This window comes from Pteronotus mesoamericanus, unplaced genomic scaffold (genome assembly GCF_021234165.1).
Source record: "Pteronotus mesoamericanus isolate MK-2021 breed Mesoamerican mustached bat unplaced genomic scaffold, CSHL_Meso_final scaffold_45, whole genome shotgun sequence".
In the NCBI taxonomy this organism is placed as follows: domain Eukaryota; kingdom Metazoa; phylum Chordata; class Mammalia; order Chiroptera; family Mormoopidae; genus Pteronotus; species Pteronotus mesoamericanus.
This window is the reverse complement of record NW_026555317.1, coordinates 4747312-4774275: the sequence shown is the minus strand read 5'-3', so window position 1 is coordinate 4774275 and position 26964 is coordinate 4747312. Positions and strand designations below refer to the sequence as shown.

Sequence of the window (26964 nt, the reverse complement as noted above, 5' to 3'; positions counted from 1 at the left end):
AACCACGTTGTCAGTCTCCTCTCCAAGAGACATCAATATAAAATGTTGGTATATTATAGTCTTTTTCTGGGCAACTCTCTTCCTCTTCACAGTGAAAACTTTCCTCTTCAGTCCACCCTCTAGTACTGAAAAAGAATCTCAAGGATTCAATAGATATAAAGTAATATTGTAGCACTCATTGTTAGTATATTTATTCCTCTTTTCCAGGGCTGAAGTAAGCATTCTATGTCATCTATCATCATGTATTCCTTACCTATACAAACATATTTCAAAATGATAATGCATTTATGATTACCATTGCTTCTAACAGTTTGAAGTGCAATATATGTCTTATAGGCTTCTATGGAAAAGTCAGAGATTTATTCCATAATACCACAAGTCTCCTACACTTTCAGGAGCATAACTTGTAGTTGCTCTGTAGTTTCTTTAATCTTTTCCTACCTCCTAAGGCCTTTGTAAGCCTCTTGTATCTTGTGTAAACCTCTAAGTCAAGTGTTTGGGCCATAAATCTTAACCCCTTGGCTACTTATTTCATTTGTTCCTTTCTAGGTTCTCTAGTAATTTGTAATGATCAAAACATTTAAAACCTTTGGAAGATTATAAAATAATCTGTGCAGAAAAGGTGCTTTTTAAAAAAAATTATTTATTTTTTAATTTTTCAAATACACTTGTCTCCATTTACCCGCCACCACTTTCCCTGCCCCACCCACCCTCACCTCTCCCCCTCAGTCGTTCCGCACCTTGGCTTCATCCCTGTGTCCTTCACACCTGTTCCTTGATCTGACCCTTCCTTTTCCCCTCTCTGCTACCCCCACCTGCCTCCCTCCCATCCCCATCAGTTTATTCTTTCTTTCAGTGATGCTAGACATATTTTCCTAGCCTGCTTGCTTTGCTGATTGGGTTCCACTTACAGGTGAGATCATACGGTATTTGTCTTTCACCACCTGGCTTATTTCACTTAGCATAATGCTCTCCAGTTCCATCCATGCTATAGCCAAGTTAGTAGCTCTTTCTTTCTGCTGTGTAGTTTTCTAGGAGCTTTTTTCCTACCCTAATCTCCAGCTCACTGATTTGATCCTCTGCTTCATTGAGCCTGCTTTTGATTCCTTCTGCTGCGTTCTTCAATTCAGAAATTGTATTCTTCATTTCCCCTTGCCTCTTATTGATAGTTTCCATGTCTTTTTTCATGCTTATATAGTTTACAGTAAGTTCCTCATAGTTTCCCTGTAGTTTTTGGTAATTCTCTCTGATCCCACTGAGCTTCCTTAGAACCGTTGTTTTGAACTCAATATCTGATAATTTACTTGCTTCTATTTCATTTAGTTCTCTTTGTGGGGATTCCTCTTTCCCTTCTATTGGCGGGGTGCTTCTTTTTCTTCCAGTCATTTATGAGACTCTTCTTTTTTGCTTCTGCTTCTTAAATTGATCTGTCTTGATTTCCTGACTTTGTGATGTGAACTGCTCTGGTAGGAGACTGCTTCTTTCTTCCTTTCCTTTCCTTTCCTTTCCCTTCCCTTCCCTTCCCTTCCCTTTCCTTCCTTTTCTTCCTTCCTTCCTCCCTCCCTCCCTCCCTTTCTTCCTTCTCTTTCTTTCCTTCCTTCTTTCTTTCTGGATCTGCCTCTGATGATGTCAGCTGTTGACCCCATCTGACCTTAGGCAGTCTTGAAGAGACTCCCAGGAATCTACTGTGTGTCTGTCTCCTCCAGTTGTTAATCTAGTCACTCTGCCCTAAGCATTCAGGGTAGGGCAGAGTCCTTCCTGTGAGTGGGGCTATTGCGTCCTTTCAGACTGATGCCACTCAGGGGAGTAGTCTGCCTGAGCATGATGGCTGCTGCCGTATGGGGGAGGAGTCAGCACTGGGATTCCCTCAGCTACTCCCTCGGTTCTCTCCCCAACGCCTTTGTCGCCAGACTTAACTCAAGCGTCTCTAGACCACTCTGTGCCCCCTTTAGCCAGGGATCTGCTATCTGTGACTGCTGCTCTCTGTACCACCTGGCTGGGGCCAGGCCTCCTAGGGCCGTGGCTACTGTGTCATTACACACTGCTGCTGCTTGGAGGAGTGGTCTGCCTGAGCAAGATGGCAGCTGCGGAATGGGAGGTGAGTCAGCACTGGGACCCCGCCATCCACTTTCTCAGCTCTTTCCCCAAAGCCTCCCTCTCCTCTCTCCTCAGACAGCTCCAGCCCACTCTGCCTCCACCTCCGCTGGAGCCCAGGACAAGTGGCTGCCAGTACAAATTTATGTGTTGATCTTTTAAATGACTCTTTGCGTCTTCAGCCACCTGTCCCTGGCAGAGAGTACACTGCCGCTTTTCACAGCTAGCTGTTGTCTTTGTGCTTTTGGGGCTCTGGTGCTGTAGGCTGGAGATCCCCACTTATTGTTTAGACCCTGCTCTTCTCAGAGGGATCCAACTGGCCATTTTAATATCCCTCTGTCATTCCATCCATGGGTGCCTAACCCGCCTTCTCAGGCCTCTACCACACTTCTTACCAGTTAGGTTGTGGTAAAGCCAATTCTTCTGTCTGTCCAAGGTTTTAAGTCTCCTCTCTCACTATTGTTTAGTTGTTTTCCAGGTGATTTTGCCTTTTCTTTTGGTGTCAAACCCCAAAAAGTCATAGCAAAGAACAATGTCAAGGAGCTTACCATCTGTTTTATTCTGGGAGTTTATGCTTTTAGGTTTTACATTCAAGTCTTTAATCCATTTTGAATTAATTTTTATGTATAGTGTAAGATAGTGATCCATTTTCATTCTCTTGCATGTAATTGTCGTGCATTCTCTTTTCTTCCTTCCTTTCTCTCTCTCCCGCCCCGCCCCCCCCCTTCCTTCCTTTCAACATTGCTTCAGGTTTTGTTTTTTTTTAAGATTTTGTTTGTAGAGAGAAGGGAAGGGAAGGAGAAATAGAGGAAGAGAAACATTGATATGAGAAAGAAACATCGATGGGTTGCCTCTCTCATGTGTCCTGACCAGGAACCAAACCTGCAACCCAGGCATGGGCCCTGAGCAAGAATCAAACCAACGACCTTTCGCTAACTGAGCCATACCAGTTGGGGCTGGTTTTTCACATTTTCCCAACACCATTTCTTGATGAGACTGTCCTTTCCCTACTGTATATGCTTGGGTATTTTTGTTGTAAATTTTTGACCATATATGCATGAGTTTATTTCTGGGTTCTGTTTTGTTCTATTAATCTATGAGTCTCTTTTTATGTCAATTCCACAGTGGTTTGATTACTATAGTTTTATAGTACAGTTTGAAATTAGGGAGCACGATGGCTCCACCTTTGTTCTTTCTCATTATTGCTTTGGCTATTTGGGGTCTTTTGCAGTTCCATACAAATTTAGGAATTTTTTGTTCTATTTCTGTGAAAAATGTCATTGGAATTTTGATAGGGATTGCAGAAAATCTTTAGATTGCTTTCAGTAGTATGAACATTTTAACAATATTCTTACAATCCATGAACACAGAGTATCTTTTCATTTATGGGTATGTTCAACCTCTTTTATTAATGTCTTGTAGTTTTCAGTTTACAGATCTTTCACCTTTTTTGTTTAAATTTATTCCTAGATGTTTTATTTTTAATTGCAAATGAATTTCTTTTTTTTTAATAATTTTATTTATTTGATTTTAGAGAGTGGGATAACGAAAGGGAGAGAGACATCAATGTGAGAAACAGTGATGGGTTGCCTCTCTAACGTGTCCTGATTGGGGGCCAAATCTGCAACCCAGGCTTGTGCCTTGACTGGATATTGAACCAGTGACCTTTTGTTTTATGGGATAATGCTCAACCAACTGAGTTACACTAGTCAGGGCTGAATTTGTTTCTTAATTTTTTTTTTTTTGATAACACATTATTAGTGTATAGAAATGCAACCGATTTTTGTGTATTGATTTTATATCCTGCAACTTTACTGAATTCATTTATTTTAATAGTTTTTTGGCAGAGACTTTAGGGCTTTCTATAGCACGTCATCTGCAAATAAAACGCATTTATTCTTCCTTTCCAATTTGGATACTTTTTCCTCCCCTTGCCTAATTCCTCTGGTTAGGATGTCTAGTATTATGTTGAATCAGATTTTTAAGAATTGGAAAAAATGTATGAGAGTGGGTGTCCTTGTTTTGTTCCTGATATTAGAAGAAAAGTTTTTAGTTTCCACCATTGGATATGATGTTAGCTGTTGGTTTGTCTTATATGGCATTCATTATGTTGAGATTATTCCCTCTATGCCCCTTTGTTGAAAGTTTTTATTATAAATGGGTGTATTTTGTTAAATGCTTTTTCTACATCTGCTGAAATCATGTGATTTCTAACCTTCATTTTGTTAATATGTTGTATTAGATTTATTGATTTGCAGATGTTGAACCATCCTTGCATCCCTAGGATAAATCCCACTTGGTCATGGTGTAGGATCCTTTGCTGTATTGTTGATTTTGGTTTGGTGATACTTTTGTTTAGGACTTTTGCATCTTTGTTCATGAGGGATATTGACCTTTTAATTTTCTTTTCTTGTGACATCTTTGTCTGATTTTGGTATCAGGGTTATGCTGGCCTTGTAAAATGAGTGCAGAATTGTTCACTTCTGTTTTTTGGAAGACTTTGAAGAAGATTGGTATTAATTCTTTGACTGTTCATTAGAATTCACCAATGAAGTCATTTGGTCCTCAACATTTGTTTGTTAGGAGGTGTTAGGTTACTGATTCAATCTCCTTACTAGTAATTGGTTTGTTGAGAGCTTTTCTATTTCTTCATGATTCAGTCTTGGTAGGTTGTATGTTTCTAGGACTTTGTTAATTTCTTCCATGTTGTCCAATTTGTTGGTATATAATTGTTTATAGCAGTCTCTTATGATTTTTTTATATTTCTGTGGTACCATATGTAGTCTCCTCTTTTATTTCTTTTGAAACAATTTTTACTGAATTTACTGGGGTGACATTGGTTAATAAAATTATATCGGTTTCAAGTGTACAGTGCTGTGATACATCATCTATATATTGTATTGTGTGTTCACCACCCAAAGTTAAGTATCCTTTTGTCACCATTTATCCCCTCTTTATTCTCTTTTATAAATTATAAACATTTATTAAATTTTTATTTATTTATTTGTAGAGAGAAGGAAAGGGAGGGAGAGAAACATGGTTGTACAAGGGCAACATCGATGGTTAATTGTCACATGCCCCCAGCCAGGGACTGGGTGCACAACCCAGGCATGCGCGCTCGCTGGAAATTGAACTGGCAATGTTTTGGCCTGTGGGACAAAGCCCAAACCCACTGAGCCACACCAGTCAGGGCTCCCCTTTACTGTGTTCTGTCTCACCTGACTCCCCTTTCCCACTCATAATCACCATACTGTTACCAATGTCTGTGAATTTTATTTTTTGCTCAATCCCTTCACCTTTTTCACCTAGCCACTCAGCTGCTCTTCCTCTGACAACTGTCAGTCAGTTCTCTGTAAGTCTGTTTCTGTTTTGTCTGTTAGTTTATCTTGTTCATTAAATTACACATGTAAGTGAAATCGTGATATTTGTCTTTCTCTGACTGGCTTATTTCACTTAGCCAATTCTTTCCAGGTTCATTCATGCTATCAATAAAGGTAACATTTCCTTTTTAATTTGTTTGTTTTTTATGGCCAAGTAGTATTTCATTGTGTAAATATATTACAGTTTTTTCTTCCTCCATTCACTGACTGATGAGCGCTTAGGCAGCTTCCAAATCTGGGCTTATTTAAACAATGCCGGTGAACATGAGTTCATAGATTTCTTCAAATTGGTGTTCTGGATTTTACGGATATATTTCCAGAAGTGAATCACTGGGTCATGAGGCAGTTCAATTTTTAATCTTTTGAGGTATCTCCATACTGCTTTCCACTGTGGCCGTGCCAATCTGCATTCCCACCAACAGTGCAAAAGGGTTCCCAGCACTTGTTTGTTGATTTATTGATGATCGCCACTCTGACCAGTGTGATGTGATATTTCATTGTGGGTTGTTTTGGGTTTTTTTAAACATTTTATTTATTTACTTTTAGAGAGAGGGGAAGGGAGGGAAAAAGAGAGGGAGAAACATCAGTGTGTGAGAGAAATATAATGTGTGAGAGATACATAGATTGGTTGCTTCTCATACACTCCCAACTAGGAATTGGCCCACAACCCAGGCATGTGCCCTGACTGGGAATTGAACCAATGACCTTTCAGTTCACAGGCTGGCTCTCAACCCACCGAGCCACACCAGTCAGGGCTCATTTTGGTTTTAATTTGCATTGCTGTGATGATTAGTGATGTTGAGCATGTTTTCATACGTCTATTGTCCATCTATGTGCCCTCTTTGGAGAAGTGTCTATTAGGTCCTTTGCCCATTTTTTAATTGGGTTATTTGTTTTTTTGATGTTTGTTCTTTATAAATTTTGGGTAATAACCCTTTATCAGATGTATCATTGACAGATATGTTCTCCCATTCAGTGTGTTGTCTTGTTATTTTGCTGATGGTTTCCTTTGCTGTGTAAAAACTTTAGTTTGATGTAGTTCTACTTGTTTATTTTTTCTTTTGTTTTTCTTGCCAGTGGAGGTATATCAAAAAAAATACTGCTACAATCAGTGTTTGAGATTTTACTGCCTATGTTTTCTTCTAGGATTTTTATAATTTCAAGTTTTACATTTAAGTCTTTATTCTATTGAATTTATTCTTGTGTATGGTTTAAGAAGGTGGTCTGGTTTCTTTTTCTTTTCACCAGGGGATAGGCTTATTGATTTTTTTAAGAGAGAGGCAAAAGAAGGGAGAGAGGGAGGGAGAGAAACATTGATATAAGAGAGAACCATTAATTGGTTGACTGTTGATGGAATCTTTATATATTATCATGTCATTTGCAAATAATGACAGTTTTACTTCTTCCTTTCCAAATTGGATGCTTTTTATTTCTTCTTGTTTGAGTGCTGTGGCTAGGACTTCCAATACTAGAGTAGTGAAAGTGGGAATTCTTGCCTTGTTTTTGATCTTAGCGGAAAAGTTTTTAATTTTTTGCCCACATAATGTTGACTGTGGGTTTGTCACATATGACATTTATTATGTTGAGATATGTTCTTTCTATTCCCACTTTGCTGAGAGCTTTTATGATAAATGGGTGCTGGATTTTTAATAAATACTTTTTCTGTTTTTACTGATATAACCATGTGATTTTTAGCTTTCATTTTGTTTACATGCTGTGTCACATTTACTGGTTTCCAGATACTGTACCATCCTTCCATCCGCAGAATAAATTGAATAGTTTGAGAAGAACAGGTGTTAGTTCTTCTTTGAATGCTTGGTAAAGTTCACCTGTGAAGCCATCCAGTCCAGGACTTTTGTTTCTTTGGAGTTTTTTGATTACTGCTTCAATTTCATTAGTTGTAATCTGTCTATTCAGCTTTTCTGTTTCTTCCTGATTCATTTTTGGAAGATTGTATGTTTCTAGGAATTTATCCATTTTGTCTACAATGTCCAATTTGTGGGCATATAGTTGTTTGTAATATTTTCTTACAATCTTGTATATTTATTTCTTCAGTGTCAGTTGTTATTTCTCCTCTTTCATTTCTGATTTTAATTATTTTGGTCTTATCTCTCTTTTTAATGACTAATTAAAGTTGGTTTTTTTTAAAGATTTTTTGTTGTTTATTTTTAGAGAGAGGGGAAGGAAGAAAGAGAGGGAGAAAAACATCATTGTGTGGTTGCCTCTCGTGTGCCCCCTACTGGGGATCCGGCCTGCAGTGGAGACGTGTGCCCTGACTGGGAATCGAACTGGCGACCCTTTGGTTTGCAGACTGGCACTCAGTCCACTGAACCACATCAGCAAGGGCAAATGTTTCGTCAGTCTTGTTTATCTTTTCAAAGGACCAGCTCTTGGTTTTATTGATCTAGTGATCAATTGTTTTGTTTTTTTAAGAGTCTATTTTATTTCTGCTCTGATGTTTATTATTTCCTTTCTCCCCACCTTGGACTTTGTTTGTTGTGCTTTTTCTAGTCCATTTATGTAAATTTAGGTTGAGTTTTTTTTTACTTCTTAATTTTGGCCTGTAATGCTATGAATTCCTCTCTTCGGACTGCTTTTTCAGCGTCCCATAGGTTGTTGAGTTGTTGTGTTGTGATTTTCATTCTTTACCAGGTATTTGATTTACTTTTTTAATCTTACTGTCAGCACATTCATTGTTTGGTAACATGTTATTTAGCCTCCATGTCTTTGTGTATTTTTTAGTTTTTTCTTAAAACTGAATTCTAATTTCATTCCATTATGGTCAGAGAAGATGCTTGATATGATTTCAGTCCTGTCAGTGTTATTGAGGCTTGTTTTGTGCCCTAACACGTGGTCTATCCTAGAAAATGTTCTATATGTACTTGAAAAAATTGTATATTCTGCTAGTTTGAGGTGAAATGTTCTGAAAATATCTATTAAATTCACGAGATCTGGTATTTCATTTAAGGGTGCTGTTTCCTTGTTGATTTTCTGTTTGGAAGATCTATGCATTGATGTCAATGGGGTGTTATAATTCCCTGACATGACTGTATTACTATTTGTCTCCCCCTTTATGTCCGTCAAGATTTATATATTGAGGTGCTCCTATGTTGGATGCATAAGTGTTTACAAGGGTTATATCCTCTTGTTGGCTTGACCCTTTTATCATTATGTCCTTCTTTGTCTCTTACTATAACCCCTTTTTTTAATCCTCCCCCGAGGACATTTTTTTATGTTGCTTTTAGTGGAATAGAGGAGAGAGAGAATGGGAGACAGGCACATCCACAGGTTGTCTTCTCATACATGCCTTGACTGACTATTGAACTTGTGACCTTTTGTTTGGGATATGGGATGACTCCCCAGCCAACTGAGCCATACCAGCCAGAACTATAGTTTTTTTATTTCAAGTCTGTTTTTTTTTCTTCTTTTTAAAATTTAAGTATTGCTACCCCAGCTTTTTCTTTTTTCATTCCTTTACTTTTAGTCTGTGTGTATCTTTCATTCTGAGGTAGGCCTCTTGTAGACAGCATGTAATGGGTCTTGTTTCTTATTTATTCAGCTACTCTGTGTCTTTGGTTGGAGCATTTAAGTCATTTACCATATTTTACTGTGTGTAGAGTGCACTTTTTTGCCCAAATTTTTGAGGGAAAAATGAGGATGCATATTATACATGGGTATAATGATTACATTCCATGGGTATAATAATCCTGTGTACAAACCACACAAAAACATGGCTGCACATTATACACAGAAGCACATTATGTATGGCAAAATATAGTACATTTAAAGATGTTGATATGTTCATATTTATTGGCATTTTATTTTTTATAATAATGTTCCTTTGTTGTTTTTATAGAAAACCTTTTAACATTTCTTGTAATACTGGTTTGGTGGTAATGTACTCCTTTAGCTTTTTCTTGTCTAGAAAGCTCTGTATTTTTCCCTCAATTTTAAATGATAGTCTTGGTGGGTAAATAGCCTTGGTTGTAGGTCCTTGTTTTTCATCCCTTTGACTATTTCATGCCAGTATCTTCTGGCCCGAAATATATCTTGAGAAAACAACTGGTAGTCTTATTGGAGCTCCCGTGTAGGTAACTGGCTGACTTTCTTTTACTGCTTTTAAGATGGCCTCTTTGTCTTTAACCTTTGCTGTTATTAGTATGCTGTATCTTGGTGCTTGTCTCTTTCAATTCATGTTGTTTGGATTCTGTGTGCTTACTAGACTTCTGTGTCATTTTCCTTCGGCAGGTTAGGCAAGTTTTCAGCCATTATTTTTTCAACTAGAGTTTCAATGCTTTGCTCTCTGTCTTCTTCTTTTGGTACCCCTGTGTTGCAGATGTTGTTATACTTCATGTTGTCCCAAAGATCCCTTAAACTAACCTCATTTTATTTTATTTTTATTTCTATTTTTATTTTTGTTTGCTGCTCTAATTTGGTGTTTTCTGCTGCCTGTTTTCCAAATCTCTGGTTTGATATTCTGCTTCATCCGCTCTCTGTTTACTCTTTTTAGTGTATTCTTCTTTTCTGACTGGTGGGGAGGGTGGTGGTGGTGGTTTTATGGTTTCTGTGTCCTTTTTCATGCTGTTGAAGTTCTAAGTTCCTTGAAGTTCTTACTTCATTCTTTGAGCATCCTTGTAACCATTTATTTGAACTGAATATTTGGTAAATTGCTTGCCTTTATTTCATTTAGCTCCTTTTCTGGAGATTCCTGCTTTTCTTTCATTTGGGGTATATTTCCTTTTTCCCTTTATATGGCTTGCTCTTCTTGGTGTTTGTTTCTATGTATTAGGTAGATCTTTTATGTCTACCAGTCTTGGTAGGGTGGTTATATGTAACAGATGTCTTATGGGACCCAGTAATAACAGTCTGCTTGATCACCTGAGTCAAATGCTCCAAGAATGTCTCTTGTGTGGGTTATGTGAGCCCTCCTGTTGTAGTTGAGTCTTGATTGCTATTGACCTCCTGATGTGTGAGGTCGATCCTCACCGTGGCTGACTGTGTGGGTTGACCCAGACCACAGTGTAGGAGCTACTGCACAGGTGCTGACTACGCGAAGTGGAATCCATCTCTGCAGAGTCTGGTACTTGCCAAGATCTCCTTTTGGATATGCCACCTGTTATGCTGATTGGATTTTGCTCTGATGTTTTCTGAAGCTGGCCACTGGGTGTGTCTGTTCCCAGGCCTCTTGGGAGGGATCCTGCTTTAGGTCATTCTTAGACACTGCATGTGACTGGCCCTGGTCAACCTGTTTCAAGCTACAAAGCTATCCAAAGTTTGTGACTATGTCCGTTAGGCCTTTGTGTGCATGGGAAGGGCCAAGCTATGTATCAAGGCCAGCCTTCCATCAGTACCAAGCCTGGGATCAGGTCACCAAGAGCCCCAAGGCACTCTGTGATCCGCCTTGTCATGCCTTTGCCTGCTGGCTGCCCTTTTGGCTCAATCACTGAAAAAGCTACTGGTGGTACTCAAGTGGCTTCAAGTTGGTTCTCAGTGAGTCACCAGGTAGGGGCGAGTGGTGTTCACCAGATCGATACCATTTCAACCTTAGTGCTAGTAGTGGGTCTGAGGCCACTCAGTAAAAGTCCCAGGTATACCAAATCTAGTCGCATGCCCTATCCCTGGTGCCTGCAAACCTATTTGGTCAGTTGGGGTCTCAGGGAATCATCGGCGTGAGTCTGGCAGAGTTTACCAGGCCCAAACCCAAATTTGGCCGTGTGAATGGAAGGCTCTGCACCAGTGTGACAGGCGAGGGAAAAATGTCCCCTATGCTAGAGCCACATGACTCAGTCTGTCCCAGATTTTTTCAGGAGCCAGAGATTAGCAAGACAGGGCTACCAGGATTCAGGAGGATGGAACTAAAGGATCTTCCATGAAGGAGGCCATGGTCAATCTTGGAGGAATGAGGGGAAGGGACTCTGCTCCAGAGCCAGACAACTAAGTCAGTCTTGAATTCTGCCCAGGCCTCCTGAGGAGCAGGCATTCCACAGGATAGGGCCACTGGGAGCCCAGAGGGTAGGTCTAGCAAATCCCCTGTGAGGAGAAAGGCACCAATGTCATTCACAGAAATGCTGGAGAAATGGCCTCCGTCCCAAAGCAATATAACTCAGTCACTGACATCTCCTGAGACTGCCAAGACTTTTGGCTCAGGCCCAGACAACTGACAGCCTGGGGAGAGGCAGGATGGAGGGACAGGGAGTCCAGAGGGTAGGGCTGTTGCATCCCCCTAGGCTGATGCACTGTAGAGGGTGTGCTCCATCCAAGAAAGTTGTCTGTGATGTGGGAGAGGATCTCAGCATTGGGATGTTGGCCCCTGTCCCTTCAGCTCTCTCCACAGAGCCACAAACCCGAGTGTCTTATCATGCCACTCTAATCTTTTCAGCCCTTCCTCTGCCAGAGCCTACGGTGAGTGAATGTGAACGAGATTTTGTGCACTGGGTCTTTAATAGGACTTCTGTGTCTCTAGCAGACTCCTTTCTCTCCATGGTGTATTTTCACAGCCAGATGTTCTGTGGGTGCTTCTTCCTGACTCTGGTGCTCTGGGCTGGTGAGCTTGGCTTGGGATCTCAAATCCACACTCCTCAAGAGGGAACCTTTGCAGCTGAGTTATCCCTCTGGAATCTCAGCTGCTTCACGTGAGAATATGGCCAGCCCTTTTTGCATCTCTCCCCTTCCTACAAATCTCAGTGTGCCTTCTTTAAACCCTTGGTTATAAGACTTCACTTCAGCCAGTCTTCATTTGGTTATTCAGGGTGATTGTTCCATATTTTAGTTGTAATTTTAGTTTGATACTGGGAGGAGGTGAGTGTACCTTCCACTTACTTTGCCACCATCTTAGATCTCCTCTCTTTTATTTCTGATTTTAATTGAGTCTGTCTTTTTTTTTTTTTTAAGTGAGCCTAGCCAAAGGTTTGTCCAATTTATTTGTCTTTTGAAAGAATCATATCTTAGTTTCATTGACCTTCTCAGTCTTTGGTAAGCATTTATTTCTTCTGCTCTTATTGTGGTTATTTCCTTCCTTCTGGTACTTTTGGGCTTTTTTTTATTCTTTTTCTAGTTCTTTGATGTATAAAGTTAGGTAATTTGAGATTTTCTTTTTGTTTCTCAATGTAGGCATTTGTTCTATAAACTTTCCTCTTTGAACTGCTTTGATCGCTTCCCATAAGTTATAGTATGTTGTATTTGCCATTTTCACTTGTCTTGAGGTATTTTTATTTCTCTGTTGATTTCTTCTTTGACCCATTGGTTGTTCAGTTTGTTTATCTGTTTTGATTTATTAATTTCTTGAGCCTTTTCTCACAAAAATTTCCTTAACCCATATCCTTCCAAAGTTACTGTGCAGTACACATATTTTTTTTTAGTTTTCTTCAAGAGTTAATTCTTGATATTTTTACCTTTTTACTTTATGATTCAGATCTCATTTTATTCTCTTTTTCAGCTACCTTTTTGAAGCTCACCAGGGGATTTAGAACGGCAGTCTGTTGTAGTGAAAAGAGTTCAGAATTTTCAGTTAGAATCAGAAGGCTAAGGAGACAGTTTTTGTCATTTACTCACAGTACAACTCTAGGAAAATATATATTACTCAAAATGTGGTCTGTGGGCCAGTAGTATTGGGTGTTACCCAAGAGCTTATTAGCAATGCAGGTTTTGAGATCCCACCCCACACCTACTGAGTCAGAATCTAACAAGATCTTTACATTGAGCGACACTATTTTATCATTACCTTTGAAAGTCAGTTTTTCTATCTGCAAAGTATAGATGATATTTGCTGTATATACCATATGTTTTACCAATTTACTTTTTGTGTTTCTTCCTATAAGAATAAAAGCTTTGTGAGGCATAATTAGATAGTAAGCTTTGTGTTTATTTATTGCTCCTATTTTCTACATCTATAACAGTGACTGGCCCATAGTACACAGTTGTTTTTTTGAATGAACAAATGAATGAATGCAGTATTTATCAAATCTTGTCATTGCTATTGTAGTCATTTACTTTCCACTGCCACTAAGAGAACTATTTTTTATTTAGAATTACTGTGTTTAACAGTGCAACAGAACATTTCTGTTGCAGAAAGTTCAGTTAGTTCTGCTTACAGTTTTGCATTTCCCTTCCCACCCAGAACCTATGTTTCTGCAATACAATACTGACTATACATGCCATATAGAATTAAGTTCAGCATTCCTTGTGTAACTTTTAGAGGATTTACAGTTTCATATAGTTAAAAATACATATCTCATTGTGGGCACACTTATTTTTTTCTTCTGACTGAACCATTCCCATTAGTCATGGTTTCTGCCACTGTATTTAGGGACAAAGCAAACTTTCTGCTATAGTTATATCCTTTTACCTTGGTCTCTCCTTATTCTTAGCACATATTATCATTTCACTTAAAATAAATGTATTTTGAATTTATTCTACTTATTTTCTGTCTTCCCTTGTTAGACTGTAAGCTCCATGAGGACAGGATTTTTTTTTTCTTCTATATCATTGACTGCTGTATTGACAAAACCTAGAAGAGTACCTTATCTGCTTGTCCTTGGAGCAGTAGTCTGTAAAATGCTGAAAAATAATAAAATCAGCTTAGAAACTGAGGGAAAACAAACAGCAGCATACAAATGAAGAACCCAAACAAATAATTAAAATATACACATTAGTTAAAATTAGAACAAAAAGATGTAAACTTGGTGAAAAAGAATTACGTAAAGTAGTCATATAGCCAAGAGCACCCTTATCAGTCTTCCATAAATCAAGGCACAAAACCCCACACACCTAGCATGGCATTCTGTAAGAATAAATTACAGGAATAATGAATACGTCCAGGAATGTCCAACACATAATACTTAGTGGTCAGTCTAAAAAAAAAAAATGAATACATATTATTTGCTTTACAGAAGAATAAATACTTTGGAATGATGGACACAAATTTACTTCAGCACAATAGTTACTAAATTTCAACATTTTTCCATGCGAATTGGTTATTTCATGCTGAAATAGTACAAAGAATTTTAAGAACAATAGTTAAATGCATTGAAAAATATAAGAGTATGGCATATTAGACTACGTGATTTTCACTAAAAATCTTTGTATTGTGAAAGCAACTTTTATTCTTTTTTAATCTATATATATTTTATTGATCATGCTATTACAGTTGTCCCATTTTTTCCCCTTCATTTCCCTCCACCCTACACCACCCCACCCCCTAGCATTCCCCTGCCACGGCCCCGCCTTAGCTCACATCCATGGGTTGTACATGGAAGTTCTTTGGCTTCTCCACTTCCTATGCAATTCTTAACCTCCCCCTGCCTATTTTGTATCTACAGTTTATGCTGCTTAGTCCCTCTACCGTTTCCCCCACTCTTCCCCCACCTCTCCCATCTGTTTTACTGTTCATAGTTTTTTATCTTTTTCTTAGATAAGTCCCTTTAAGATTTCATATAATAAGGGCTTGGTGATGGTGAACTCCTTCAGCTTTACCTTATCTGGGAAGCACTTTATCTGTCCTCTATTCTAAATGATAGCTTCGCTAGGTACAGTAATCTTGGATGTAGGTCCTTCCCTTTCATCACTTTGAATACTTGTTTCTAGCCCTTCTTGCCTGCAAGGTTTCTTTTGAGGAATCAGTTGATAGATAGTCTTGTGGGAACTCCTTTGTAGGTAACTGTCTCCTTTTCTCTTGCTACTTTTAAGATTCCTTATCTTTAATCCTGAGTAACTTAATTATGATGTGTCTTGGTGTTTGCTTCCTTGGGTTCAACTTTTGTGGGACTCCCTGAGCTTCCTGGATCTCCTGGAAGTTTGTTTCCTTGGCCAGTTTGGGGAAGTTCTTCATTATTTTTTCAAATAAGTTTTCAATTTCTTGCTCTTCCTCTTTTCCTTCTGGCAACTCTATGGTTTGGGTGTTGGATTGTTTAAAGTTGTCCCAGAGGTTCCTAAGCTTCTCCTCATTTTTTTGAATTCTTGTTTCTTCATTCTGCTCTGGTTGAATGTTTGTATCTTCCTTCTGCTCCCAGTCATTGATTTGAGTCCTGGTTTCCTTCTCTTTACTATTGGTTCCCTGTATATTTTTCTTTATTTCACTTTGCATAGCCTTCATTTTTTCCTCCATTTTGTGACCTTACTCAACCAATTCAGTGAGCATCCAGATTACCAGTGTTTTGAACTGTGCATCTGATAGGTTGGCTATATGTTCAGCTTAGTTGTATTTTTGGAGCTTTGATCTGTTTTTTCATTTGGGCCAGATTTCTTTGTCTTAGCATGCCTGTTATGTTGGAAGAGGTGGAGCCTTAGGTATTAGCCAGGGCGGGCAACCCAGGTCACTGAATTGTGACCCTGTTTGTGGGAGAGGGGTCCCAGAGGGAACAATGCTGCTTTCTTGGCTCTCAGCTGGGTCAGTCACTTCCCCCACTACCCACAAGCAAATTGGGCCCTTCTGGTGCTGACTCACAAGTGGGTGGGTTTGTGTATGCCTCTCCAACAGACTCTCCTGTGGGCTGGGAGTTTCTCCTGCTGCTGCAGCGCCTGCAGGTTTTTACCTCCAGAGATTTTGAGGCTTTCTTTTCCTGCACTGGAACCCTGCATTGCACAGTCTGTCTCACCCCCTAGCTGTTCCTCTGATTTATCCATATGCAAACTTGGGACCACCAGTTCTGCCAGCTGCCACTTCACCCACCCGCTCCTTCAACTGCTGCCTTGCCGTGTGCCCTCTCCACCCCAGCTGCCAGTCTCCATTCCTCCTATCTGTCTGGATGAATGTTTCTTCTTTAATTCCTTAGTTGTCAGACTTCTATACAGTTCAATTTTCTGGCAGTTCTGATAATTTTTTGTTTTTAAATTTTTTGTAGTCCTTTGGTTGTGCAAGGAGGCAAAGTGTAACTATCTACACCTCCATCTTGGCTGGAAGTCCTATGGGCACACTTTTTAAAATGGCATCCACCTGGACCATATCTCACTTCCGTTATATTACTTGGGAGAAAGGCAACCCATGAAAATAAGTTGATGATCCTTTGCTATGCCATGGAGTAAAATATTTTGTCTTGATTGAGGGAGGAGTGTCATATTTTATGCCAACATATGTGACACAGTAACAGGTTACCTTGTTAGCTTATAAGTAGTATGAAATCAAATCCCAGAGTAGACAACATTTTCGTACCATGCTGAAAATTCTTTAAAAATAACCTAAAGTTTTGCATAATGTTTTATGAAATGGTTATACTGCTATTCTTTAATTTTAATTTTTTATTTCCTGAGTTGAGAGAGAGAGGGGGACGGGGGTGGGGGGTGAGAATCTTTATATGTGCCCTGACTGTGGATTGAACCACCACCTTGGTGTATTGGGACAATGCAGTAACCAAATTATATGCCTGGCCAGGGCCTATACTGCTATTTTTAATTTTTTGTTCTGTAGTTGACTATTTAAATTATTTACATATTAGATTGCTGCTTTAAACCGCTTTGTAATAAATATCTTTCAGTGTAAATATTTGTGTCCTTTGATGACTATTTCTGTAGGATTCCTTTCTAGAGTGTAAAGTATCAAGGAGGGAATGCTTGGTTTCCTTTAATGAATAAAAGAAATATTTTTTAATTCAAAAAGTATATACTATCATAAGTATTAAAAAAATTCTTTTCTTTTAGGAGACATTTCTGAAGGAGGCATAACTGAAATTACTCAATCCAATTTGAAAGCAGGCTTCACTACCACTTCTGGAGATTCAGATATTGGATCTTATTTACCCTTGACCCCAGAGGACTTTCCTCAGTTGGCTGTAAGATCTTCTGTGGAGAATACTCTTGGTCTACATACCGACAGTCTCAACAAACAGTTATTGGCAGATGGTCATGTAACTGAAGAGGCACTAAAAGTTTTAGCTGTTCCTGAACTAGCTGACCAAAGGACTGGGATATCAACACTACCCTCTAGTTCCTATTCATTAAGAGAGAAGCCTGGTATTTTCTACCCACAGCCCTTGAGAAACAATCATCTATCTGAAGGAGCTTTAAGAGTTTCAGCTGTTCCTGGACCTATAGACCAAAAGACCAGCTTACCTACAGTTTCCCCAGGTTCCTACCTACTTGGAGAGAAACATAGTATCTTCTACCAACAGGTATTGCCAGATAGTGATCAAACTGAAGAGCCTCCAAAAGTTTCAGCTGTTCTTGGTCGTGCTGACCAGAAGAGTGAGAAAACAACAGAAACTTCTAGTTCCTTTTCACACAGACAGAAGCACGTTGTGTTCTCTCAGCAACAACTGCCAGACAGCCATCTAACTGAACAGGTTCTAAAAGTTTCAGCCACTCCTGGACCAGCTGATCAAGTTACTGTGATACCAACAGTATCCTCTACTTCTTACCCACGTGCAGAGAAAACCCATATTTTCTATCGACAGACATTACCAGAAAGTCATCTAACTGAACAGGCTCTGAAAGTTTCAGCTGTTCCTGGATTCACTGAGCAGAAAACAGGGATACCAACAGTGTCCTCTACTTCTTACTCATACAGAGAGAAGCCCAGTCTCTTCTACCAGCGAGAGCTGCCAGAGAGTCATCTACCTGACCAGTCTCCGCAAGCTGCAGCTGTTTCTGTATTCACTGACCAGAAGACTGGGATACTAACAGGAACCTCTACATCTTACTCTCATGGAGAGAAACCCCATATTTTCTATCGACAGGCATTGCCAGGAAGTCATCTAACTGAACAGGCTCTGAAAGTTTCAGCTGCTCCTGGATCCACTGAGCAGAAAACAGGGATACCAACAGTGTCCTCTGCTTCTTACTCACATAGAGAGAAGCCCAGTCTTTTCTACCAGCAAGAGTTGCCAGAGTCTCAGCTACCTGACCAGTCTCAGCAAGCTGTAGCTGTTTCTGGATTTGCTGATCAGAAGACTGAGATACCAACAGGAACCTCTACATCTTACTCACATGGAGAGAAGGCCACTATTTTCTACCAGCAAGAGCTGAGAGATAGTCATCTCTCTGACCAGTCTCAGAAAGCTGCAGCTGTTTCTGTATTTGCTGATCAGAAGACTGGGATACCAACAGGAACCTCTGCTTCTTACTCCCATGGAGAGAAACCCCATATTTTCTATCAACAGACATTGCCAGAAGGTCATCTAACTGAACAGGCTCTGAAAGTTTCACCTCCTCCTGGACTTGCTGACCAGAGGAGTGGAATACCAACAGTAACCTCTACTTCTTACTCACATAGAGAGGCAGCCACTATTTTCTACCAGCAAGAGCCAAGGGATAGTCATCTCTCTGAACAGTCTCAGCAAGCTCCACCTTTTTCTGTATTCACTGATCAGAAGACTGGGATACCAACAGGAACCTCTGCTTCTTACTCCCATGGAGAGAAACCCCATATTTTCTATCAACAGACATTGCCAGAAGGTCATCTAACTGAACAGGCTCTGAAAGTTTCACCTCCTCCTGGACTTGCTGACCAGAGGAGTGGAATACCAACAGTAACCTCTACGTCTTACTCACATAGAGAGGCGGCCACTATTTTCTACCAGCAAGAGCCAAGGGATAGTCATCTCTCTGAACAGTCTCAGCAAGCTCCACCTTTTTCTGTATTCACTGATCAGAAGACTGGGATACCAACAGGAACCTCTGCTTCTTACTCCCATGGAGAGAAACCCCATATTTTCTATCAACAGACATTGCCAGAAGGTCATCTAACTGAACAGGCTCTGAAAGTTTCACCACCTCCTGGACTTGCTGACCAGAGGAGTGGAATACCAACAGTAACCTCTACTTACTCACATAGGGAGAAGCCCAATATTATCTACCAACAGGAGTTACCAGTTAGCCACTTAACTAAAGAGGCTCAGAAAGTTCCAGGTGTCCCTGGACCAGCTCAACAGAAGACTGGGATACCAGTGTTACCCCCTACTTCCTACTCACATAGAGGGAAGACCAGTGTTTTCTATCAGCAGGAGTTGCCAGACGGTCATCTAACTGAACAGGCTCAGAGAATTTCACCTATTCCTGAACCAGCTGATCAGAACACTGGACTACAAACAGTACCCTATAGTGCCTACTCACATAGAGAGAAACCCATTATTTTTTACCAGCAGGAGTTTCCAGATAGTCATCTAACAGGAGAGGCTCTAAAAGTTCAGTCTGTTCTGGAACCAGCTGAGAAGAACAGTGAGATACCCTCAGGATCCTCTGGGTCCTATTCATTTGAAGAGAAGCTAGGTATTTTTTATCAGCAGGCGTTACCAGATAGTCATCTGACTGAAGAGTCTCTGGAAGTTTCATCTGTTCCTGGACCAGGTGACCAGAAGACTGGTACACTAACAGTACCCTCTAGTTCCAACTCACATAGAGAGAAGCCCAGTATTTTCTACCAACAGGAGTTGCCAGACAGTCATTTAACTGAGCAGGCTCAGAAAGTTTCAGCTGTTCCTGGACCAACTGAACAGAAGTCTGGGATTTCAGCAATAACCTCTACTTCTCACTCTCATAGAGAGAAGCCCTTTATTTTCTACCCACAGGGCTTGACAGAGAGTCATTTACCTGAAGAGGATCGGAAAGTTATAGCGGTTCCTGGACCAGCTGACCAGAAGGCTGGATTGCCATCAGAACTTGCTGGTTCCTACTCACATACAGAGAAGCCCATTATTTTTTATCCACAGGCCTTACCAGACACTCATCTCACTGAAGAGGCCCTGAAAGTTTCCATCACTTCTGGACCAGGTGACCAGAAGACTGGGATACCAACAGTACCCTCTGCTTCCTACCCACAGAGAGAGAAGCATATTTTTATCTCACCACAGGCATTACCACACAGTCACCTACTTGAAGAGGCTCTAAAAGCTTCAGCTGTTTCTGGACCAGCTGACCAGAAGATTGGGTTGCCATCAGAACCTTCTGGTTCCTACTCACATAGAGAAAAACCCGTTATTTTCTACCCACAGGGCTTGACAGAGAGTCATTTACCTGAAGAGGATCGGAAAGTTATAGCTGTTCCTGGACCAGCTGACCGGAAGGCTGGATTGCCATCAGAACTTGCTGGTTCCTACTCACATACAGAGAAGCCCATTATTTTTTATCCACAGGCCTTACCAGACACTCACCTCACTGAAGAGGCCCTGAAAGTTTCCATCACTTCTGGACCAGGTGACCAGAAGACTGGGATACCAACAGTACCCTCTGCTTCCTACCCACAGAGAGAGAAGCATATTTTTATCTCACCACAGGCATTACCACACAGTCACCTACTTGAAGAGGCTCTAAAAGCTTCAGCTGTTTCTGGACCAGCTGACCAGAAGATTGGGTTGCCATCAGAACCTTCTGGTTCCTACTCACATAGAGAAAAGCCTGTTATTTTCTACACACAGGGCTTGACAGAGAGTCATTTACCTGAAGGGGATCTGAAAGTTTCAGCTGTTCCTGGACCAGCTGACCGGAAGATTGGTTTATCATCAGAACCTTCTGGTTCCTACTCACATAAAGAAAATTCCAGTATTTTCTACTATCAAGAGTTGCCAGATAGTCACCTAACTGAAGAGGCTCCAAAAGTTTCACCCACTCCTGGAACAGGTGATCAGAAGACTGGAATACCAACAGTACCTACAAGTGCCTACTCAATTGGAGGGAAGTCTGTTATTTTTTACCAACAGGCCTTACCAGGTAGACATGTCACAGAAGAGGCTCTGAATGTTTCAGCTTCTCCTGGACCACCTGAGCAGAAGACTGGGATACCTACAGTATCCTCTACTTCCTACTCTCAAAGAGAGAAGCCCTTTATTTTCTACCCACAGGCCTTGCCAGATAGTCAGCTAACTGAAGAGGCTTTGAAAGTTTCAGCTATCCCTCTACCAGGTGACCAGAATACCAGAAAAACAACAGCAACCTCTACTTCTTACTTACATAGAGAAAAGCCTATTATTTCTTACCAACAGGAGTTGCCAGGTAGTCATCTAACTGAAGAGGCTCTGAAAGCTTCAGGTGTTCCTGGAACAGCTGACCAGAAGACTGGGATACCTACAGTACCATCTAGTTCCTATTCATATAGAGAGAAGCCCATCATTCCTTACCAGCAGGATCTTACTCAAGAGGCTTTAAAAGCTTTAGGGGTTTCCAGACCACCTGACCAGAAAACGGGGATAGCATTTGTAACCTCTACTTCGTACTCTCATGAAGAGAAACCCATTTCTTATCAGCAAGAGTTGCCAGATCATAATGAAGACTCTTTAAAACTTTTAGCAGTTCCTGGACCAGTTGACCAGAAGACCGATAAACGAATTGTGCCCTCTTCTTCTTATTCACATAGAGAGAGCTCCATCTCTTCTTACCAGAAAGAGTTTCCAGATATTACTGAAAAAACTTTGGAAATTTCAGCTGTTGCTGGACCAGCTGACCAGAAGACTGGAATACGAGTAGTCCCCTCAGGTTCCTACTCATATAGAGAGAAGGGTGGTGTCTTTTACCAGTATGCGTTGCCAGATACTAATGAAGAAGCTTTAAAAGTTTTTGCCCTTCCTGGACCAGCTGGCCAGAAGACAGAGATACCAGTAGGACCTTCTAGTTCTTACTCCCTTAAAGAGAAACCCAAGATTTCAACTACAGTTTTACCAGATGACCAGAAGCCTGAGTTACCAACAGCTCCCTCTACTTCCCACCCACATAGAGAGAAGCCCAAGAATTTAACTGTGGTTGGACCAGACAACCAGAAGACTCCGTTACTGACAGTTTTTCGTAACTCTTATTCTCAGAGAGTAAAACCCGGTATTTTCTTGAAACAGCATTCGGCAGGTGGACATCATAGAGAAGATATTCTGAAGGCTTCATCTGAACCAACTGACATGAATTCTGGGATACCAGTACCTATTTCTAGTTCCTATTCAAACAGAGAGAAATCTAATATTTTATCTCCACAGGAATTGCCAGAGAAACATCTAACTGAAGATGTACTGAAGGTATCAACAATTCCTGAACCAGATGACCAGAAAACCATATTACCAACAGCTCCTCCTAGTTTCTTTTCACACAGAGAAAAACCAAATACAGTCTATCAACAGGATTTGCCAGACAGACATCTAACTGAAGATTCTGTGAAGTTCTCAAGTGGTCTTGGGCAAGTCAATCAGATTACTGGGTTATCAACAGTTCATCCTGGTACTTACTCACATAGTGAGAAGCCCAAACTTGTTTCAGACCATGTCCAGAGACTAATAGATAATATGGATTCTTCTAACTCTAGTATAATCTCAAACAATATGCCTTTAAATTCTCAAGCTGATGGTAGAGTTGTTGTAAATAAGCCAGAACCTTCAGGTTTTGAAGATGTTGGCTCTGAGGAATTCCAGTACACAGATAATAGTTCTAAAACTCTTAAACAGATTCAGACACTTTTAATGGAGGCAGAAAATATAGCACTGAAACGATGCAATTTCCCTGCTCCCCTTGTACCTTTCAGAGATGTTAGTGATATTTCATTTATTCAATCTAAGAAGGTTGTTTGCTTCAAAGAACCGCCTACAACTAATGAATCCAATGTGGATTTTCCTCCAAGAAAACCATTCACAGAGGAGAATCCAAGCAACAAGTATATACAGAAGGATATTAGCACACAGACGAATCTGAAATGCCAGAGAGGCATTGAAAATTGGGAGTTTATTAGTTCAACTACAGTTAGAAGTCCTATACAGGGAGTGGAAAGTAAAGCTGGAGTGGCATTAGACGAAACCCTTAGGCAATATAAAGCAGCCAGATCTGTAGTGAGATCTGATCCTGAAGGGTGTAGTGGAACCCTTGGAAATAAAATTCTTATCCCTATGATGACTATCATAAAAAGTGATTCAAGTAGTGATGCAAGTTCCTGTTCATGGGACAGTAATTCCTTCGAGTCAGTTTCTGATGTTCTTCTAAACTTATTTCCATATGCTTCACCGAAGACAAGCATGACAGATAGCAGAGAGGAAGAGGGTGTATCAGAGAGTGATGATGGGGGTGGTGGTAGTGTAGATTCACTGGCTGCACATGTGAAAAACCTTCTGAAATGTGAATCCTCATTGAATCATGCTAAACAAATACTCAGAAATGCAGAGGAAGAGGAATGTCGGGTACGCGCACGAGGTAGGAACTGATAATTTGTTATAAAGGCAGGTGAATCTTACAAACATTATAGTTTAATTATTTAAAGTTAAGTGTCTGACATTCTAAAGTTATTTTCTTGTAGAATTGTTAGGATGATTACATCTTCTACTGGCAATCCAGAGTAAGCCCATTTAACCACAATAATGTAGCTAAATCACAGTATTAATTATATTATTAATGCTAGTCTGAGTTTAGGCTCTTAGGAAAAGTAAGTTTTGATGTCTGAAGGAGGAGGGTAAAGAGCTACAGTGTTCCTAAAGCTCTCATGTTTCTCTGATCTTCCCATTATAGTACCCTTAATTTTGGAGACAGGAAAAAAGATTGCTCTGCCCTAAATTACTTTGCATCATAAAACTATATATACTTTCTCACCTCCTTTGCAAATAAAATTCTTGGAGCAGATCTTAGGTGGACATTGGAAAAAACTAGTCAAGGTACTTTACACTAAAACGAGTTAAAGTTTTAAAATGCATATTAATCCTTTTAATCTCTGATAGTGGAATTCCATTAAAAATATGTAAGACAATGTGGGGAATATATTATAAAGTACAGCTTACAAGCAATCCAGGCCTACCTGGGAATATTCCTTGAGATTAACTTCCTAAACTATTCCTTTTGTTACTTATGCATATTTTGATTTTCAAACTCCCAAGTTTTATTTTAAAATATCAGCTCTTTTGGAAGTGACAGTAACTGCAACAGGAGTTAATGGGGAAGACAAAGGGACTGTCCTGGTTTGAAAGAAGACGATGATAAAAATGATTGAATACCATATTTAAGGGAACCTCTTTGGAGGAAAATCTGTAGAATGTGGTTTTAAAAAAATCAGACTTTTCAATGAAACAATTTCTCAATACCTATTAATTTGTTGTATAATTTAGAGCATGCACTTTTGATAAGCAAAAGGTAGGCATTAAATTAGATATAGTGACGATCTGCACTCTTAAAATGACTGACAAATTATCACTTTTGCATTGTATTATCTCAGGTGATTTATGCTTTCTCTACAGCCTGGAATCTGAAGTTTAATATGGCTCATGAGTGTGGCTACTCCATTTCAGAATTAAATGAAGATGACAGGAGAAAAGTTGAAGAGATCAAAGCAAAGTTGTTTGGTCAAAATGATTTGTCCAAGGTATAAAAAAAATTTAGAAATGAAAAGAAAAAATGTTAAAGAAAGCATAGTAGAATTTGGATCTCTTACCTTGGCTTTGATGCCTCCAGCTGAGTCACTGATAGTGTTTGGCTTAAAGTGTTAGGAGTCTTAATTCTGCAAAAGTTAATATTAAGGATTAGATTCTGTAAGTTTTGATCAATTCCAAATGCATCTATTGAAAAAAAAATTACCTCCTTTGCAAAATAAGATACATTTTTTTTTTTTTATCAATATATTGTTGTCGATTGTATTTTCTCTTGAGGGTGATATCTGGAAATGCAGATAAAATCCAGCTATTCTCAGATATGTATTTTCTGCTTAGGATCACAGAACTATAATAGTTTATGTATAAATCACTTAAAAAAAAAAGATTTATTTACTACTTAGAGAGAGGGGAAGGGAGGAAGAAAGAGAGGAAGAGAAACATCAATTGGTTGCCTCTCAGGCACACCCCAATCAGGGACTGGGCCTGCAACCCAGGCATGTGCCCTGAATTGAACAGGTGACCTTTCCCTTTGAGTGACAGTGCCCAACCAACTGGGCAACGCTGGTCAGGGCTCATTTTCTTTTTAATAGTATTTGTTCTCCTTCCATTGTGAACTGTTTTGTGCATAGAAAAGAAGATATAAAAGATATATAAGGAATAAAGTTAATCCCTGCATACAAGCCATTCAGCTTGAGAAATAGAATGTTATCAAATGACACTGAAGTCCTGTGTGTCCCTTCCCCAGTCATAACTGTTTTACTCCTTATTTTGACATGTATTGATTTTCTTGCTGTTCACCATGGTTTCGAACTCCATAATAGGTGGAATTAATATAGTATAGATCATTCTGAGAATTGTGTTTTTCATATAGTCCTAGGTTTTTGAGATTTTTCTATGTATATGTACATAGTTCTGGTTTATTTTTTATTTCTGTATTCAGTGTATGGATATATCAATAGTTTATTCATTCTCTTGTTGATAGGGCATTTGGTCCACTATTATGAGTAGTAATAGGGTGTAATAATACCTGTCTTTTATAGGGTTTTGGTATGGCTTACATGAAATAATGTCTGTAAAGTGCGTAATAGAATATGCTAATTAGTGCTCAGTAATTGGCAGCTGTTATTATTATTAATCCTATAAAAATTGATGTAATGTGCATAGATTTTATTGTCTAATTCATAGTTTCTTAGAAAATAGTTCATCAGAGATATGGCATAATTATTTGGCTTAGCAATTTTGGAAAAGTTTTTAGAAGTATAAATTAGATTGGATTTTAAGTTTACATACATGCTTATGAAAAAATTAACCAGTAATAAAATGGATAATTTGTTGTTGTTTAAAAGTACGTATTTCTCCCAGTGATCTGCATTTCCTTGTTTCATTAATGATCATATGCTGATGTTTTCAGACCCCTCAGCAATCAAATTACCTTTCTTTGTGTAGACTCTAGTTTTGTTTTGTTTTTATTGTTATACAGTTACATTTGTCCTGCCTTTTTCCCATTGTTCTCCCCTACCCTGTCCCATCCCTCTGACAGTCAGTCCCCTCCCATTGTCCATGCCCATGAGTCCTCTGTTCGTGTTCCTTTGCTTGCCCCTTCCTCTTCTTTCCCATGTTATCCCCCTCCCCACTCCCCTTGTCATTGTCAGTTCCTTCTTTATTCCCAAGTCCCTCGTTCTGTTTTGCTCATTTGGTTGTTTTGTTGATTAGGTTCCACTCATAGGTGAGATCATACGGTATTCATCTTTTGCCGCCTGGCTTATTTCACTTAGCGTAATGCTAGACTCTGGTTTTTAAAACTATTCTTCTTAATACGTTGTCTTAAATTACATTAAGTACAAAATTTCACATGTCCTGACGAGCATAAAGTATATTTAATAAATCTTTTTTTCGCTACTGTATTCTATAATTTCTACTGGTCATACTGTGGTGTTTTTTAAAAAACATGAAATGACCAAATTTCTACTCCCATATCATGTGCATATAATTCTTTTAAATTGTGCCGTATTTCTTCTTATTGGTTTCATATTAATGTTCAAGACTGTTGGAATGATTTTGAATTTCAATTAGGTCTTCTGTTATATTAAATATCCCTCCAACTTAATGCCATTTATGTGTTTAGTAACTGTTTTTGTCCATATATTTGCTAAAAATGTTCACTAAGACATGATCATTGGGGGAAAGTCTAAAACTTTTTAATAAGATTTTCTGACAACTACAGTAAATACTTCACTATTCAGTAT

At 39.4% G+C, this 26964-nt stretch overlaps 1 protein-coding gene across 1 annotated transcript in view; it reads left to right on the top strand.

Moving 5' to 3' along the window:
* ALMS1 (ALMS1 centrosome and basal body associated protein) overlaps positions 1-26964 on the top strand; it is a 215885-nt gene that overhangs the window by 62605 nt on the left and 126316 nt on the right. The window contains exons 8-9 of the mRNA XM_054593521.1: positions 17106-23555; positions 24587-24711. Of these exons, the coding sequence (XP_054449496.1) occupies positions 17106-23555; positions 24587-24711 (6575 nt within the window). The remainder of the gene's footprint in view (positions 1-17105; positions 23556-24586; positions 24712-26964) is intronic.